This window comes from Podarcis tiliguerta, assembly GCF_965153285.1.
Source record: "Podarcis tiliguerta genome assembly, chromosome: 6".
Lineage (NCBI taxonomy): Eukaryota > Metazoa > Chordata > Lepidosauria > Squamata > Lacertidae > Podarcis > Podarcis tiliguerta.
In genome coordinates, this window is record NC_139539.1 from 28,093,230 (window position 1) to 28,112,581 (window position 19,352).

Below are 19,352 nucleotides of genomic sequence, written 5' to 3' on the forward strand. Positions count from 1 at the left end.
CTTCTTAGTAAGCATGTACAGGATTCAGGATGCAAGTGCAGTTGGTTTTAGACTTATACCAGTGATACAGTAAGTCCTACTGACTACAGCAATTTCTGTTTTAAGACATATTCCCCTCTTTTGGTACTGTTTCTCAAACATTTGTAACTTTATCCCAAGTGGTTACAAGCAAAGACATCTCAAGATTCTGTTGTATTCATCTTTTAACATTTCTTGTCCAACTTGTAGCACAAGGTCCGTAGAGAGCAAGGCAATCTTTCAAGCACAACTACAAAATTACTGAGTAATGAATAATAGGAAAAGAACAAAACAGGTTGTAAATAGATCTGTTATGGTCAATAGGGCCAATTCCCAAGTAAGTATGTACAGGATTGCAACCTTCCCGTTCAATTAGTCATTGTAGAGCCTAACAAGTCACCTGATTTCAAGAGACTTAGGTCAAACGAATTCTGCACAGAATCTTGATGAATGGCTGAAAACTTATGAACAGTTACATGAACTATTGGAATCAGAGGGGCTAAGATTAGAGTAACCATTAGAAAGGCTTTACGTCCCTATAGCAATTCCCCTCCTTACAGTGTAATATGCATCCAAGGAACTCGTCCCACACATTTGCTGCAATGAGACTGTTATTACTGGTAGTATAAAGCTTTGATAACCTTCCCATTAACATTTGAAATAATTTAAAATATTTAGCACCATCTAAATGCACGGGTGGTGCTGTGGGTTAAACCACAGAGCCTAGGACTTGCAGATCAGAAGGTCGGCGATTCGAATCCCCGCAACGGGGTGAGCTCCCATTGCTCGGTCCCAGCTCCTGCCAACCTAGCAGTTCGAAAGCACAAGTGCAAGTAGATAAATAGGCACCGCTCCAGCGGAAGGTAAACAGCGTTTCCGTGCGCTGTTCTGGTTCACCAGAAGCGGCTTAGTCATGCTGGCGACATAACCTGGAAGCTGTATGCTGGCTCCCTCGGCCAATAAAGCGAGATGAGCGCCGCAAACCCAGAGTTGGTCACGACTGGACCTAATGGTCAGGGGTCCCTTTACCTTTACCTTACCACCCATTTCAAATCCTGTAAGATGAAGGCTCTGCTGTTCAGTGTTTAATATTCAAAAACTATATGAATTTAAAAGCAGTTCAGCCTTTTTAACTGGAACAACAGACACAACAGTTGCTAACAATGCTCAACTTTAGATTGATGACTTTCATATTAATTATGTACTGCATTTCATTATATTTATCTCTTGCCTGTTCTAAACTTAAGAGTAGCACCCCATAAGGTGACCTAAAGCCATCTAGCAAAAGCCAATCCACCCTTTATGCCGCAGGTATAGATGCAACATGTATATTTGCAAAGGCAAACATCATTAAAGCGTCAAGGGGATACTGTGTTTGTAACCACACAGGGACACAAGCCAAGAGAGTCTCAGTTGGTCAGGGCTGCACTACACCTTTTGAAATGTACAAGATTTTCACAGCTAAGAGTTCCAAAACATCATTCCCCCTCCGCCAGCCATCCAAACCCAATAACCTAAACAGCAGGATCTGCTTGGCTTCCTTAAAAAGTAGCAGGTGGAAGAGAAGAGAGTGCATTCCCTGTATTTAACAACTGGTGCTGTCCGGATATGGCCGCTAGATGACAGAGATATACAGAAGCCAACGAGAATGAGAACAATCCAGGAAACAATATTCCGATAAATGCTAACGAAACTGGAATGGGTGAAAAGAGCCAAGCGGTGTGGACAGCAGCAAAGGATACACATAACTACAGCATGTACTTTACACAAACAGCATTGGAGTGTTTCCCTGAGGCTGGGAACCTTCGGGTCACACATACAACCCCCCAGCTTTGCGTCCCAGACCAAAGGGCCACCCACCTCGGGACACCTCCATCCATCCATCCCACCCACCCACCGGCCCTCGTCATCCTGACAACACAAGGTCGCGAAAAGGGGGACCGAGAAGAAAATTAAGCCATCTTGAGTGCACAATCCCTGCGAACAACTTCAGTGAAGGGGGAAAGAAAACGCCTACCGACGGCATAGCAGGAGAGGAAGGGAGAAGAGGCCGTAATGGGAGGGGGTGTCTCCCATCATCCCCAAACCCCTCGGTCTGAAGCTGTGAATGCCTCTCAGTCCACAGGTAAAGCGGGGAGGCACTGAGCTCACAGGCTGGAGGTGGGGAAGAGTCTCCCCTTCCCCTTCGAAGGATATAGGGCAGGACCCCACCCACCGCACCCCCTCCCTCCCCCTAAGCGAGGCTGCTGCACCTGCTGCCAGCCTTCCCCTTCTCGCCGCCCACCCTTCGCAAGCCAGGCCTACCTTGAGCTCCCCGCCCTGCCTTAGACGCCCCCTCCCTCGGCCTCGGCCTCGCCGCAGGCCCAGAAAGAAAAGCCTTCTTTCCCCCACCCCGCCCCCGCGGGCCCAGCTCCTCTACCGAGGCAGCCCGAAGAACACACAGCAAGCTACTCACCAGCTAGAAAGGCGACGGCTCCTCGCCTAAGATGGCAGCCAGTCCAAGTCCAACCTGAGGCGGCTTCTGTCCAAAGTCAGGCGCGCGAAAGACGCACGCGCACAACAAAGGCGGAAGGAGAAGGAGAAGAGAGCGGGCGCGAGGCAGAAGGCGGGAGCCGGGAGCGACGACGAGGAGGAGGAGGAGGGGGCGTACGCAGACGCAGGAAAAAAAACCTGGCGGGACTACAATTCCCAGCATACCGTGAGAGAAGCCCGGCGCGCTCCGACTGGCTCCTCAGAGAGAGAAAGGGGTGGTTCAGTTCCACTCGCCAATGCCTGGCTTTCTCATTGGCTCTCGCTTTTGTTTCTGTTTACTCGAAAAAAGGAGTGGGTTGGATCCAGGGGAAAGGGCTTCTACAGGTTTCGTTCTGTTCTTAAGGTGGTGCCTGAAGGCTGTCAACTCTGCAGTTGAGTTTAGCCAATTTCTGTTTCGAACTGTGGGGGAAATCGCTGTGGTTGACACGTGCCCCTGACTCATTTGCAAAAAACAGCAAGAGTCCTGGGGACTTAACACATTTATTATGGCACGAGCTTCTGTGAACAACGGTCCGTGCATCATGTTCTGATTTATAGGGGACCCTGTCCTCAATGTTATGTTCTTTAAATATTCTATAAAGGTAAAGGACCCCTGACCATTAGGTCCAGTCGTGACCGACTCTGGGGTTGTGGCGCTCATCTCGCTTTATTGGCCGAGGGAGCCGGCGTTTAGCTTCCGGGTCATGTGACCAGCATGACTAAGCTGCTTCTGGCGAACCAGAGCAGTGCACGGAAACGCCATTTACCTTTCCGCTGGAGCGGTACCTATTTATGTACTTGTACTTTCAAACTGCTAGGTTGGCAGGAGTTAAGTATTCTAGAAACACACAATTACAAGTGTATAGAAAACTCTGCAAGCATTAGGCTGACCTTCGCCCAGTTATTTGTTGCTGAGGTGGAAGGTAACACTGTAAGGAATTTATTTTATAGAATTTCCAGTTGGTTTGCTAAGGTCAGCTCTGAAATCTTCGTGTCAGGAGTGATTTGTGAGACCACCCCGGGGCTCAGAAAAACCTGCCCTTTTCTGGTATAATGAAACCCAGCTTGCCTTAGCACAGAAGAAGAAGCCAAGTGGCAGTTTGAGGTGATCTGTGTGAACTAATATAAAAATATAGTTTGATTTTTCTCCTTGTTTAGTTACTTGTCCATTTCTAACTATTTGGATCTGTCATGATGATATCCAAACATAACTACTGTATCTGTGAAGAGGTAATGCAAATGTATAAAATTTACATTAAATGTGTTTCTTACAACATACTGGCCCATAGTCTTTCAGTAGCTATTTCATATCAATTTGTATGGACGAAAGCAGGATTGTGTTGTTCCCCATACAATGGAATGGATATGTGATGGGACCAAACAGGAAAATAGCCTGTTTTATGATTTAAGTTCATATCACTGACAGAAAGAGTGAAAGGCAGAGGAGTCCTGAACATCCTTCAAAAGTGCAATCTAGTTATAACACAACAGGAAAAAAGCAGTACAAAGAAGAAAAAATGGCAAACTGATGTAACTGGAAATCTTAAGGACATGGGAGAGAGGGTGTGATATCTCTGGCTTATGTTGTGCAGCTACACCAGTAAAGTTGGCTCTACAAGACAGCGCTACCTTTCCAGGAAGTATCCACCCTGAGAAATACTGGTGTGCACAGAAAAACAGTTCTGACACATTGATGAATGTCAGTATTTGCAGTGCTAACAAACACCACATCACAAAGAAGCAACAATACTCCTCCTTTGATCAAGCCCTGCACCTGCCATTCTCCAGATCTCTTATATGTACTGCCTCAGTAGTAACTTTAACACTGTCTATGTGTTGTCTTTTATATGAAGACAAATTCAATGTAGTAATGTAGTGATTAGAACAGAGATATTTTATTAGTAAGCAGGCACCACATATATGTACAACATCAATCCACTGACCTTGACATTCTCTGACAATCCTAAGTGACAGACTTGCTCTTAAGATTCTATTCAACTTAAAGATAACAGCAACATCTACAGTATATCCCTACTGTCTGTGTGACAGTTTCTCCTGCAAGTTCCAAAGATCTCTGAAGCCTTGGTAAAACTGAGCAGGGCCTTTAGTGTGGCTGTCCTGTTCTGTGGAGCAGCATTCCTGTCAATATATGACAGGTACTCATTATCTTCACTTTCCGGATATAAATTAAGATTTTTTTTTTCCCAACAGGCTTTGCCAGCTGGATAAATAGTTCTTTACCAGAAGTATCTACTTTGCTGGGGTTTTAGTTTTGTTTTAAATTTAGTTGCTGTGTATTTCTGTTTTCAACAATTTTTAATAATATTATGTGTAAATCACCTTGAAATAGTTGTTTACAAGGTGATTAATAAATGAATAGTGATGGTGGGGGCAGTAACATTGCTGGTTTGAATTTTTTTGTGATTTAGTAACAGGACTTAAATGCCTTATTATATGCTGCTTGCTATTCTTGCATACTAAAACCTCTTCTGCATACACCCAAATTTCTAGGAAATTTTATATGCTGCTTTACTGCCTGTACATGGATTTAAAATGAAACATTCTCTAATAAAAAGATTTGTGTAAGCAGAGCAGACTTTGGACTTTTTCTCTGAAGACGTGTTATTTCGGCATGACAGAGTTTTGCTTTTGTTCTTTACCATGGTGTTCCTGTTGTACCTTCCTGTTTTTCTTTCCTGCTTTTTTTTCAGCAGACATCATAAGGAAGAGCAGAGACCTTGAAATTATCCACCAGCAGTTGGCACCTGGACAGTAGATTGAGTAGGCACACAGGTCACCTCAGCGCAGACCGTCTCACTATAGTAAAATGTATTGAGTTTCTATTTACATAACAGTAATTCTGAGTTTCCATTTATGCTTATAAATTAGCGTATGCAAACTTAAGCAAATAATTGTCCTCTTTTTCTTACGATGCTTTCCCTCTTTTTTGGCAATGTGTAGTTTACTCAGTGCTTCCCCCCCGGGGGTACTCAAGGGCACACAGTACCGGCCCTACTTTTGTTGTTGTTAAAAAGTATGACACTTACTGTAACAACTTCATGGTGAGTACTAGCACTTAGTTTTCTAGGAAAAAACCACTGGTTGTACTTACACCACACAGTGAGACAAGCACTTCTCACATGCATAAATATTCTCTTTTTTACTTTGCTATTATGATGTGATGCTAACGTTTTTAACATAACTTGAGTATAAAAACCACAGTAACTCTACATCATAATATATAGTCAAATAAAATCATTAAGTATCGCACCTCTGTCAGATTGGTACTTTTGATTGGTGCTGCACCAACAATGCATGAAGACTGCTGCAATCATCTTCTTTACCAATTGTGAGATGGGTGAAGTGTGAAACCTTCCCACACAATATGAAACTTAATTATACTTCATCCTTGATCTGAAGGAGTAACCTCTGTAGCTGTGATTGAATTTGCACTTCCACATGTTCCCGAAGTTGCCAGATGTTCTTGTGCAATTTATTGATGATTAGGCTTGAATAGCAAGATTTCAGTCTGGCAGATTTAATATTATGCTTCCTAAGCGCTTCCTGAAGAACCAGGAACAGAAGCAAATGGATAAAATATTGGCTTTGAACGCAGGAATGTCAGATTCATATTTTCACTCGGTCAATTATTTATGCAGGTGGTTTTGGGTAAGTTTGTTTTGTAGAACTTATCATAATTCAATAACTGATGTAGAGTTGCTATAAAATTAAAAGAGGTAATGACTGCAAAGCACTTTCTATATCAAAATGTTGAAATCTTGATTAATAGAGTGTGCAGTTCTTGTTTACGTTCCCTCTTCTTTGTCTTAGTCCAAACATGTTTGACTTGTAGCAGGGATGTCCAACAGGTCGATCGCGATCTACTGGTAGATCCCCTGGAGGTTTTGGTAGATCACGGTTGATCGCTGGCTCCCTTTCCTCAGCCAAGTTTGAGAACATGCTGCCACCCAAAAGAGTGGGCAGATGCTTATTAACTCTCACATTTTAAATTCCATTTTAGCTACTCCTGCTCACTATCAGATTAGTCAAAAGAGAAAATAATAGGCCTTGCGATACATAGTAAAGCTGGGTATTCAGGACAGAGGTGATTATCATTTCCTGAAGAACAAGTAAGGTGATTTGAAAACATAGGTAATTAGATTGATCTGGTTATTATAAATATGTCAGCAATGATCAGGTCTCCAACGCACAATTTGGAAGATGAACAAAAAAAATCTGAGTTATCTAGAAGGGGAAATGACACCATCTAGAATCTATGTTGCTTTCAGATGCCTCAACCAATTAGTATTGTGCGGTGAATTTTTTCGTAGGGGAACAGTTAGGGCCAGACATCAGTTTATGAGGACCATGGGGGTGGGGAACACTACACGCATGATTTCATGACGGCCTGACATGGTGCATGTGAGCATTGTGCCTCCCTCCCTAAGCTAGGCAGAAGCTTCCTGGGCTTTGGGAAGAAAGCACCAGGCTTTAATACTCTAATTTACCAGGAACATTTAAAGGACTAGCCTGGTCCCCCTAGTCTACTGACTGCACACCACTGTTACCAATTCATTTGGCAAAGGGCCTAATCCAAGCCCACATGAGAGAACCTCCTTCCTCTCTCAAGGAAAGCAGAAGAGGGATTTCTCATATTGCCCTTCTGAGCTTTGGAGATCTCAGCATTGAGAAACTGCTCATTTCTGATTCCTAGTTGGGAGAAGAGAGAAGGTGGGTCCCCTATGGCATACTGCTGAGCTTCAGGAGATTCAGACACACTCTATCCTGAAGCAATATAATTAATACACACACATGTATACACATTTCTAAAGTGAGATTGAGTCCTGATCTTTCCTAGGATAAACCCATCCGTCTAATTATTTATTTCAAAATATTTTTATTCTTCCATTTGATGAAATGATACTCAAGACAGCTTGCAATAGATTGTAATAATACATACACACACACATATAAACCCACACAACTCCGAAGTCAATTTGTATTAATTGTCTACATTTCCTCCAAGGAGCTCAAGACAGCATAGATTATTCTTCCCTCTCCATTTTATTCTCACAACTACCTTGTGAGACCAGCTCAGAGATGGTGATGGACCCATGGTCATGCACTGAGCTTCACTGGAAGCCTGATCTCCCAGGTCCTCATCTGACAGTCTTACCACCCTGGCTTAGCTTCCTGGCTGATGGCAGAGATCAAAATGTGCTTTCCTTTAATCTTTCCAGCCCTAGGTCAACTGGAAGTTGGAAGAGAGTATCCTTTCTGACAGGTAGGCAAGCAAGGTCCCTGCAATTGTTCCTTCTCTGGTTGATGGGTAGGGCCAGATTGCTCTCCCCTTTGCCATGATGTACTTCTTGGAAAGGTGTGCAGCCTCCCAGTGGTCCTTGGTCCCCTGGTCAATGTCAGATGCTTGAACATGCTTCCCTGTCATCCTCCATGTTCTGTGGCATGTGCAGAGGACTTCCAAAAAAGAAGAATGGTGACCACAAATTATGCGAAGCCAGAAATGTGCAGACCTCTGATTTTATGGATGTCTGTGGATCACACTGTCAATTTCATCATGATCATCCCCCCAGCCTAGGATGTTTTGGGCTTACTTAGACCAGAGACAATCTATGCCATGGTCAATGTACCATCTGGTCTTAACAGTATTCTGGCTTCTGTCTAGCCTGCATGTCCTCCTGCTTAATACTTTTTATTTAGTAACCACTTGAAATTCCAATGCAGAGCTCTCTTTCCTCCAGTGTTGTGTCTTTTTTATTGTGAACCTGAGAGCAGGGACTGTCTTACTACTAATATAAGATACCCATTTCTTTCATCTCAACCCTACACCTTCAGCAGTGCTAAGAAGAATAAGTCCCCTTTGAGCATTATTACAGGGTGGGAAAGAGGATGCGAATTTAGAAGTGCAGGCATGGGGGTGGTAGAATAGGAATAGTTTTTTCCTCTCTCTGTCTCATCTTTTTGAAAGCCCACATCACCACACAATCGTGATTAGATAACAGAAGGTACAGAGCCATGTCTCACACTATTTGCTTAATTATCCATGCTTCTAGAATAATTAACAACTATGTTTATACACATCATTCCAGCAACTCCAGTTCTTACGGGACTTTGGCCATAAGGCTATTATTCAATATGGTTTTTTTGCCACTTATTTTTATAGATTTTCCAAAGTTTAACCCAATTATACAAATTATACCCAAAATAAAAGCAGTTTATTGCTAGTTCAGTGACTGCTGCTGCTTATTTATAAATGGTACATTAGTCTAACTGAACTGGCAATATTTTGCCTTTTTATTCTGTGATAGGCCAGTTTATTGATTCCACATATTTGCAAACTACAAACTCTAAAAGTGAAATGTGCTTAACATATTAAGAATTATTCACTATCAAAAATGTACTTGTAACAGAAATTATCTTTTGATTATAAGTTCTGGGGGTGGTGGTACTATTACCACAATGCATTAGATGTGGTTTTATCACATTATTTTTCTCCAGAAATTAATCAAAATAAAGTTCTTATCCAACTGAAAGGCAACTTTTCTTTCCCATGGTTATAGAATATATCATATCTGCCCTCTGCTGGGGAGTTCCATTTATATGCAAACAGATAGCACACTCGGGAGCAAACAACGTACAGTGGTACCTCGGGTTACATACGCTTCAGGTTACATACGCTTAAGGTTACAGACTCTGCTAACCCAGAAATAGTGCTTCAGATTAAGAACTTTGCTTCAGGATGAGAACAGAAATGAGAACAGTGCTCCGGCGGCTCGGCAGCAGCAGGAGGCCCCATTAGCTAAAGTGGTGCTTCAGGTTAAGAACAGTTTCAGGTGGATCTCGCCAACAGAGGTCCTAACGGTTAAAAAAACAAATATGGAAAGGAAGAATGCCACCTATGAAGAACTTATACGGAAAACTGATCAAGGCATCAAACTCAGACCATATGAAGAGATAAAAAAATCATTTACTGGGTGGATACAATACCACCAGGTAAATGATTTGTTGAAAGAAGATAAAAAGAACCTAGGGTTTGAAGATAAAAAATCCAAATTTAGTATAGAAATCATAGAAGGTAAAAATAAAATATTGGCAAAGATATATGATATTTTACTGGAGTGGTATACAAAAGACGAGGAGGTAAAGGAGGCTATGACTAAATGGGCAGTGGATATTGGGTATAATATTGAGTTTGAGAAGTGGCTGGAATTGTGGAACATCAATATGAAGTTTACGGCGTGTACGGTACTAAAGGAAAATCTATGGAAAATGATATATAGATGGTACCATACACCAGTGAAGTTAGCCAAAATCTATAGGCTGAAAAATAAGAAATGTTGGAAATGTGGAGAGGCAGAGGGAGACCTCTACCACATGTGGTGGGCATGCAGTAAGGTGAAGGGCTTTTGGGAAATGATTTACAATGAACTTTAAAAAATTCTCAAATATACCTTTCCCAAAAAGCCTGAAGCCTTTCTGTTAGGAATGATGGGTAAAGAAATTAAAAAAGAAGATAAGATACTATTCTTATATGCCACTACAGCCGCAAGAATTTTGGTAGCGCAAAACTGGAAAACAGAAGTTATACCCAGTATAAGTGATTGGCAGGTTAAGTTGATAAATTATACCGAGCTCGCTAGAATAACAGGAAGATTAAGGGACCAAGACGAACAGAAATTCCATGACAATTGGAATAAATATTTGACTTATCTTGGAACTAATTTTCAGACGACACTGGCGGGACTGAATTAAATCTAACAGTAAATGATACAGATTAAAACGATAAAATACGTGAATACAAATTTATCTGATACTTACCAAAAGTGTGGAAGGAAGTCTACGGCTCGGCGGAGCCTAAAAGAATTTTGTGTTGTATTTTTGACTTGTTGTGATACGCGCGAGTTATGGTATAAATTTTGTATTTGTTCTTATGTATAAATGAGCAATATTAATAAAAATTTACTTGCAAAAAAAAAAAAAAAAAAAGAACAGTTTCAGGTTAAGAACGGACCTCCAGAATGAATTAAGTACTTAACCTGAGGTACCACTGTATAATGCTGAAAACATATTTATGAACCACATGGGCAGATCCATGCTATACATTTAAAGCAGACTCAATACATATTTAAAGCACATGACTTCATGCAAGGAAACTCTAGTTTGTTATGGGTGCTGGGAAAGGTAGCTCTGAAGGCTGCAGCATGCAGGGTGGGAAGTTTAATTCTTTTCCTCACCCACTAATCCTGATGCCAATTACCTCCCTGCCAAAACCTCCATGGGAACTTTCCTTCTGGATGTAATAGCAGCAAATGTGGGAGGCGGGATTTCATTGGAATAGCAGCAGAGAAGAAAATGGCAAATGCTCCCTCCCCATTAGATGTGGCCCTGATGTCAATCAGGCCCTATCCACCTGCTATTAAAAGGTATAGATTATCTATGAGCAAAATAACACAAGGCTTGCACTTGCCCACCTGCTTAGGAAATTATGTTTGCAAGAAGCAACCATTAAATTGAGCAGATAAGTGTGGATATTGCTGTAAACTGGGATGGAAGGGAGTACTCTAGATGTCATCTGAGGGGTCTTTCGGGGCCCTGCAATTCTTGGTTGTAAGACTGAGCTTTGTTCAGAAGAGGGTTTATAGGATCATGCACAACAAACAGAGATTGGTTTACGGTCACAGTGCAGTGATCAATGAGTCATGGCTTCCCCAAAGAATCCTAGAAATGTAGTTTGTTAAGGGTGTTGAGAGTTGTTAGGAGGATCCTGTTCCCCAAAGAGAGCTATAATTCCCAAAATGGTTTAGCAATTAATCCCTTTTCCCAAGGTCCTCTTAGAATTGAAGCAGGGACAGAGATAATGTATCCAAACAATTCCCAGCTTCCATAACAAACTATGCTTCCCAAGATTCTTGACTGTTAGAAATGGTTTAATACTGCTTTCAATGTATAGTGCAGTCAGGGCCCCTATATGTCAGAAATAAAGTTTCTTTCCTGTTATCCTCACGTTTCTACTCCTCTCATGGTTATCTCCAGATAAGCACGGCTCGCGTAAAAAGAGAAAATGTGATGGCAAAACAAAATTAAATAAATATAAATCCAGCCAATATAAACACATGGTGCATTACTTAACTGCCTTGGCTTGATGTGCCTGCATGGGATTGGTTGTTCCAGGGGGCAGTAAGTGGACTCATGATCTGAGCTGGCAACCTCCACATTACCAGCAAGTAGGAGACATAGACGATTACGCTAAAAGAGCCTCTGGTGTTTAAGGTACAATGCAGTATAGCAGACATATAAAACTTAGTGTCGTAGTAAATATCTATATTACAGGGCTCAGCATGATCCCACCAGGGATTGCCATTGCATTTGTGGCTTAGTGCAGGACAAAAGGGCTGAGCAAACAAAGCACATTGTTATTGCGCATGTGAACATAACTATAAGTGACTCGTATATAAAATGTGGAAGGCCAAAGCTGAGCCTGGTATATTAAGAACAGTTGTGGAGTGACAAATGTGCTCAAAACCATGATCTTATACATATTTCCTGGACTGCATCCTTCTTTGTTCTCTTTAGTTTAGACCCAGGAACTGTTCTGGACTTGACAAGCACTGCATCTCACTGTTTTCATAATGCTGTAAAATGTTTTCATAATGCTGGAGATCTTGATGTTGTCCCTAGACGTGAGAAGAGCAAGGTTGTTGTAATCCAGGGCACATTTACTTCCAAATAAATATACACATCACTGAGATGCACAGAAAAGAAACCATAAAGCACAGCTTTTGTCAATCACTCTACTACCAAGACAGAGGAAGCTGTGCCTTGTGAAATATTCCCACTTCCCTTTAAAAAAAAAAGTTCTTTTGGGGACTGAATCTGGGAATCTTAGACCATAATAATTCATGGGAAACATATGGGCACAGGCCATGAAAACTTCAAAAGGTAAAAAAAGAGCATCTTTCACTGTGTTAGCAAAATTTTATTTTTAACTGGATTCCTTTGATGATTCAAAGGCAAGTCTCTGGGCTGGGTTCACTAAATCAAACAAACAGCACTTCAAAGCTATCACTGATGTGACAGTCTCTCTTCTCAAAGCTGCACACCTTGATCAATCAAGGATCACAGCAAAAGTTGGGTAGGATGGGCTGCAGTTCAGCAGACCACCTGCTTTGCCAGGACTGGTTCAAGACATTTTGCTTCCTGAGGCAAACCACAAAATGGCACTCCTCCTCCCCACCAGGGATGAAGTGGTGAGTGAAAATCTAAATCAGGAGCAGAGAGGATGGGATAAATATCTATGCTGGGATGTGTTGTCCCTGCGGATCCTGCCATCCAAGGCGGTCGCCTCACCTTGTCTCATGACTGGGCCGGCCCTGAGCTCTGCATATCTGCTCCAATTCCTGGCATCTCCAGGTGAGCCTGAGCAAAAGATTCCTGCATTGTAGGGGGTTCAGTTGTTTCCCAAACAGCTGCTTTTGGACTACAATTCCACTCATCCCTGACCACTGGTCCTGCTAGCTAGGGATGATAAGAGTTGGGTCTGCAGCTGTTTTCGGAGTGCAAATTTGGGAAACACTGGGTGACCCTTGTGTTCCCTTCCAACTCTACAGTTCCATGGTCTGAAACCCCGGAAAGCTCCTGCCAGTAGAAAATGCTGAGTTCGTAGGCGGACCAATGGTCCATTTCGTTTCCTCTGTCCCTGGATCTACTCTCCTGCTTCTCACCGCGGCTACCTCGGGAGATCCCTTTCTCAACCTCTGAAAACTGGAGGCTGCCTATGCATAGCTGTCAACTTCCCCTTTTTAAAGGGAAATTCCCTTATTCCGAATAGGATTCCTCGGAAGAAAGGGGAAAAGTTGACAGCTATGTGCCTATGCCCTGGAAGGAGAGGCACCCCGAAATAAAAGCACAGCTGAAACCCCAGGACGCGGAGGCGCAAGAGCTGTCCCCCTCTCCCTCCGCCCACCGGCGCGGAATCCCCCATCCAAGGCCCGGCGAGCTGCCGCCGCGCGCTTCCTGTTCCTCTGCGCCTCCCGAGGCCGCGCCCCCTCCGTGCCCTACAAGGGGATTGGTGGAGGCGGCCTCGTACATTTGTCAACCCGGGCGAGTATTTAAAGCCTGCATTTTGCCGCCAGTGGCTTCTCGCCGCCTCTCGCCTCTCGCTCCCGCGCCCCTCCAGCCGCAGAAGCGCCAGCATGTCCGACAAGCTGCCCTACAAAGTTGGTAAGGGAGCCTCGTTGCATGTTTTTGTGGGTTTTGATTGCTCTCTGTGCTTAAGGCCTGCAGAGAGCGAGCGAGCGAGCAAACTAGCGTGCTCCCGGTTTTCATCGGGGGTGGCTGGGCCTGGAATGGTGCGTTTTCTGCCATGCTTCCCCCTCTCTCTTTTATTTCGTCGTGATGTTTTATAGGCAAATGAATTTTTTTGCACCGTTTTCATTGTTCTCGCTCCACTCCCGCAACCATTTTTTTAAAAAAGTAGAATTTGCAAATATTAATAATGGTGATGCTAAATGTTATCCCCCCTAGCCCAGTTATTTTTTCTCTCCTTCCCGTAGTCCAAAATGGACTTTGGCTTAGCTGGGCTAGCGTGTAATTTCTGAGCAAACTCCATGTGGGCTCAGGAGAAAGGTCTGCTTCTGGGAAATGTAGTCCCTCTGATCATTCGGCAGAAGGTTTGTTTCCTGGTCGTGGAGCCGCGAGGACTGCATTTCCCAGAATGCTCTCGGGGACCATGCTGTCAAGCCGTCGCTGCTGCTTCCCTGCGTTAAGCACGCTGCAGGTTTCTATGAATCGCCCCTGCTTAGGGAGAAGCCTGACTATTTTGAAATACGTGGGTCAGAGATAGAAGGGATTTTTGGAATTGGATAAGAAACCCACCCCGTTTCTCCAGTCGCGTACAATAAAATGTTTCGTAACGTCATAATCTGCTACCTTTGCAGAAGGAGCTTAAAACTAGGGCAGAGGCTTAAAGGGAAAGTTGTGCAATCGTATGACTACGTCAGAATATCAGGCTTTGATATACGTTAAGAAGATCCCCCCCCCCCTATTTCTTTATAGTTTTAGTTTGGGCTTTTCCCATCTTGGCCTCTTCTGGAGATGCTTAGTGTATGATCTGAAGACATCTGAAACAATGATCGACAGGCAGAATGCCTGTCATATGCTTAAATGAGAATGAAAAATGAAGCTATTGATGTACTGAGAAAATGTGGAAAAAATCTCTCTAACCTCCCATCATCATGCAAATCACTGGGATTCACTGTAGCGGGTCACCAAAAGATCTTGCTACTCAGTTACAAGAACCTGACGTGTGCTAAAGTTAGCTATCTTATACCAAAGTGTGAAGATCTTAAAACTGCCCTTTCTCTATTTTCCATTCAATTATTGAAGTATCTGAAGTTTGGGTAGGGCAGGGGGGGAAACAAGACATCTCAGTTCTATTCAAGGTTAATGCTGGCATCCCAGTTACCCATTAAGCGGTTTGCATCAGCACTTTTGTTTCTCTGCCACTTCAAAGGCTTCATGTCACTTACCTGATGCAACATTTGTCAGTCTTTTCTAAGTTCATTCCCACAAGAGTCTCTCATAAGATTATGACACACAATGTAGTCAGGTAAGGTAAAAGGTAAAGGACCCCTGGACTGTTAAGTCTAGTCAAAGGCGACTAAGGGGTGTGGTGCTCATCTCGCTTCAGGCCTAGAGAGCCAGCATTTGTCCACAGACAGTTTTATGGGACATGTGGCCAGCATGACTAAATCCCTTCTGTTGAAACGGAACACTGTGACGGAAGCCTGAGCACACAGAAATGGCGTTTACCTTCCCGCCGCAGCGGTACCTATTTATCTACTTGCACTGGTATGCTTTTGAAGTGCTAGGTTGGCAAAAGCTGGGGCAGAGCAACGGGAGCTCACTCTGTTGTGGGGATTCGAACTGCCAACCTTCCAATCAGTCAGGACCCCACTGTTTTTGGCCTTTGGTTTTGTGGCTTGGTTTAGCAGAAACAGGCACAGACAGAAGCCTCTGAACTACAAAGGGCAGCAAATGCTGCTGAGAAGACAAAATTATTTAGGTTAATGAAAGACCTATTTAGGTTAATGAAATACTAGTAAGTGCTTTCAGAAGACAACAAAGGTATTAACAGTGCCAAATCCTGCCTAAGGTTCTTTCATATGTTGTGATGAAATAGTGCCCAGTGGGATGGGTCAAAGTCGCAGATCATAGTGGGGCTGAAATGTGTCCTCTGCCTCCCCCTACCCTCACCACCTACTCAAACCTTTGTTTCCTTAACATTTGAGTGCCCATTTATTCAACCACCTTGGTGAAGTCTTGGCTTATGGTTGCCAATTCTACTTACTGAATTATAGTTACTAGAAATCACTGCAAAGTGTGCTTGGCCTACTATACCATGGTTGTTGTTTTTTTGTTTTGTTATATCCCTCCCATCTTTTAGTTCTAGCATCTGATGCAGCAATTTGCTAATGTCAAATTTATAGGGTGCTGTGAAGCTCCTGAGTAGCACTTCTGCAGGAGGAAAAGTTGACATTGCCATGCACATTCTTTTAAGAACATTCTTTTCAGGGTTTGTGGGTGGCGCTGTGGGTTAAACCCCTGAGCCTAGGGCTTGCCGATCAGAAGGTCAGTGGTTCGAATCCCCATGACGGGGTGAGCTCCCCTTGCTCTGTCCCTGTTCCTGCCAACCTAGCTGTTAGAAAGCACATCAAAGTGCAAGTAGATAAATAGTTACTGCTCTGGCGGGATGGTGAACGGTGTTTCCATGTGCTGCTCTGGTTTGCCAGAAGCGGCTTAGTCATGCTGGCCACATGACCCGGCTAATAAAGCGAGATGAGTGCCGCAACCCCAGAGTCGTCCGCGACTGGACCTAATGGTCAGCGGTCCCTTTACCTTTTATGTCTCCTTAGAACTAAGTCCCACTGATTCCAGTGGGGCTTTTTCCGAGGTCTGCAGCTTTACTAGATCCAGATCAGAGGTCCTTCTAGCTAGTATTCTGTTTTCAACAATAGCCAGGCGGGTGCCTCTACAAAGACAACAGGCAGGATACCTTGAACTTGGACAGTAGACAGAACCAAAGGAAGTAGATGTGCACTCAAGATCTCTGCAGAAAAGAAATATGTGGGGTAACTTTATGAGATCTTACTTGCAGTGCACATATTCTTCTGTCCACTCTTTTGGATCATGTAGACACCAAGGTGTTTTAGTGCTGCAGATCTATATGGTCTTGGCCACACAGAATGACAGTAAAATGTATGCCCACCAGTGTCAAAGATGGATGTATCATACTAACTTTAGCTTTTTTAGGAGCCAGCTCTTATTGTGGATGTTTGCACCTGAAAGGCTTTAAAATGGGATCTTCTTCATATATTTTATGAGATTTCTCTGAATATTTGTTTCCTGAGCTCTGTTGGCTGGCTGTCCCCTTCTTTTTAAAAAAAGAATTTTAAAGATCTAAGTGCTTGGCAAATGAGTTTTCCTGTATTTTCTGCAAGATTAGCATGTGGTGTAATACAAGCTAAGTGCTGCTGTGTCATAAACGTTTAATGTACCAATGTTTGGAAAATGAAAGCTATATTTAGTTGCAAAGAACTTATGGTTGGGGTTTATGTTGCTCTTAGTTCTTTTAGAGCTGACAAATGCCCGCAGTCTTAAATGTATTCCTTGCAGAATGTTGCAGTTCCATGGAATGGTTCTCCCTCGGCCCTTATTCCAGAAGCACCTTGCTTCAAAGACTTTACAGAAGAAATTGCCTGGAAATGATGGTTTCTTGTAACTTAGAGAACATTACACCTAAATTGGATTGCCTGTATATTATTTTTTATTTATTTATTTTTGTAAAACAGAGGTAGAATTTAATAAATCTCTTAGCATAGTATAACACAGTGTATGCATAAGCTCTTAACCAAAAGGTTTCAAGAGAAAATGAAGAGGGACTGTTACTCCTCTTTCCCAGCTGTTGCCAAATGTCTCTCTTGATAGCTTCATAGCAGTTGTGCTGCTGCTGCTGTTAGTGGAGAACCTGAATGAACTACAGTTTCATGAATGCCTGTTCCAACCACCTGTTGCTCCTTATGCTTATAGCTGACATCAGCCTTGCAGAATGGGGTCGCAAGGCCCTTGAAATTGCTGAGAATGAGATGCCAGGGTTGATGAAGATGCGGGAGATGTACTCTGCAGCAAAGCCACTGAAAGGTGCTCGGATTGCTGGCTGCCTACACATGACTGTTCAGACTGCAATTCTGATTGAAACTCTGGTGGCGCTGGGTGCGGAGGTAAGCATGTTTTGGATTCCTTCTTTAAGGAAGAGAGAGAAAGAAGGAACCTCATTGTTGTTGGCTAAAGTGGAACAAAATGGCCCGGACAGTGTTTGTTCAATATTTTTAGGAGAAATGGCAGAATAAAAAACAAAACACTAAAATGTGAACTTGTTCTGAAAAAGGAAAAAAATAACTTTGTTTCCCTTAGTAAAGAGGACTACTGACCCATACCAAATGGAGCATTTTCATGCATCACGTTTAAGTAAAGGCACAGACTCTGAACACAGGTCTTTTGTAGGCATGGTTAGCCATTAAGAGTCAAAGTATAGTTGGAGTTGTGTAGCTGTTGAATAAATAGCCAGTGCAAGAGCCAGATCAGTACTGTGGCATGTGGTTTTTTAAAAAAGTTTTTTTGCCTCTCCTGCAGCTCCAATCCCACTTTTGGGCTTCTTCTGCCCTGGCTATTTGTTAAACAAAAAAACAGGTGGACTGATCTGGCAGCCTCTAGATGTTGATTGGCTGCAGTTCCCATCATTCTTGACGTTAGGCCATGCTGGCTGGGGTGAGTGAAAGTTGGAGTATGACAACTGGAGGGCACCAGGTTAGGGAAGGCTGAGCTAGGCAATATCAAACTATGTGGAAATCACTTGGAGTTTGTTCCTGATCATGCTTCAGAGCAGTCATAGTTGGCACTGAGGAAGCACATTGGGGAGTACCTCATTAGAGCAGCAGCGCTGGCTATAGGGATTTAGACCTGCTGTTGTTTTTCTGGTGTAATGGAAGTTCCATCTCTCATAAGGATTCCAGCAGTGGTAAGAATAGATTTTCTCCCCACCTGAAGTGTAGGTTGAGAGCCAGCAATAGAGACCCAGTGTGGTGTAGCGGTTAAGAGCGGTAGACTCGTAATCTGGTGAACCGGGTTCACGTCCCCACTCCTCCACATGCAGCTGCTGGGTGACCTTGGGCTAGTCACACTTCTCTGAAGTCTCTCAGCCTCACTCACCTCACAGAGTGTTTGTTGTGGGGGAGGAAGGGAAAGGAGAATGTTAGCCGCTTTGAGACTCCTTCGGGTAGTGATAAAGTGGGATATCAAATCCAAACTCTTCTTCTCATTAGACACATTGAAATTGAAGACGTTGCGGTCATTGATTCCAATAGGAGTTTGCCATGAGTTTGACTTTGAATACCACCCGCAGTTTCCTGGGGGATTGCATGTGATCCTGAATTCTGTTCACCTGCAACCCAGTTTGCACAGAGGTATATTTAGATGCCAACTTCCCAGCATTGCTGTCATGTTGTTGACTGCCCACCCAACCCAAGAAGAAGCAAATCCGAAAAAGGACATAGAATTCAATTTCATATCGGGTTAATAAAATCTTGATTGGACCTTGAAAGGGGGGGGGGGGACATCCACATTGTAACATTGTATTCAAAACTTCAGTTACATCCTGATATTTAGCAGATGCATTTTAGAAAGGTTTTCTTTCGATGTGGGTAATGGTTCCCAAATTTGATTAAGCCTCAATTTGTAAATAATTGTTT

At 43.1% G+C, this 19,352-nt stretch overlaps 2 protein-coding genes across 4 annotated transcripts in view; one reads left to right on the plus strand and one right to left on the minus strand.

The window, feature by feature from the left end:
* Positions 1–2,754, minus strand: part of ITCH (itchy E3 ubiquitin protein ligase) — a 55,992-nt gene extending 53,238 nt beyond the window's left edge. Inside the window, exon 1 of one of the 3 annotated variants that reach the window (XM_083443992.1) lies at positions 2,474–2,754. The gene's annotated coding sequence lies outside the window, so the exon portion shown is untranslated. The remainder of the gene's footprint in view (positions 1–2,473) is intronic. The other 2 variants (XM_083443993.1, XM_083443994.1) reach the window with 2 other exon arrangements.
* Positions 2,755–13,550: 10,796 nt separating this feature from the next.
* AHCY (adenosylhomocysteinase) overlaps positions 13,551–19,352 on the plus strand; it is a 30,974-nt gene continuing 25,172 nt past the window's right edge. The window contains exons 1-2 of the mRNA XM_083446658.1: positions 13,551–13,767; positions 17,635–17,825. Of these exons, the coding sequence (XP_083302784.1) occupies positions 13,740–13,767; positions 17,635–17,825 (219 nt within the window). The 5' untranslated portion in view covers positions 13,551–13,739. The remainder of the gene's footprint in view (positions 13,768–17,634; positions 17,826–19,352) is intronic.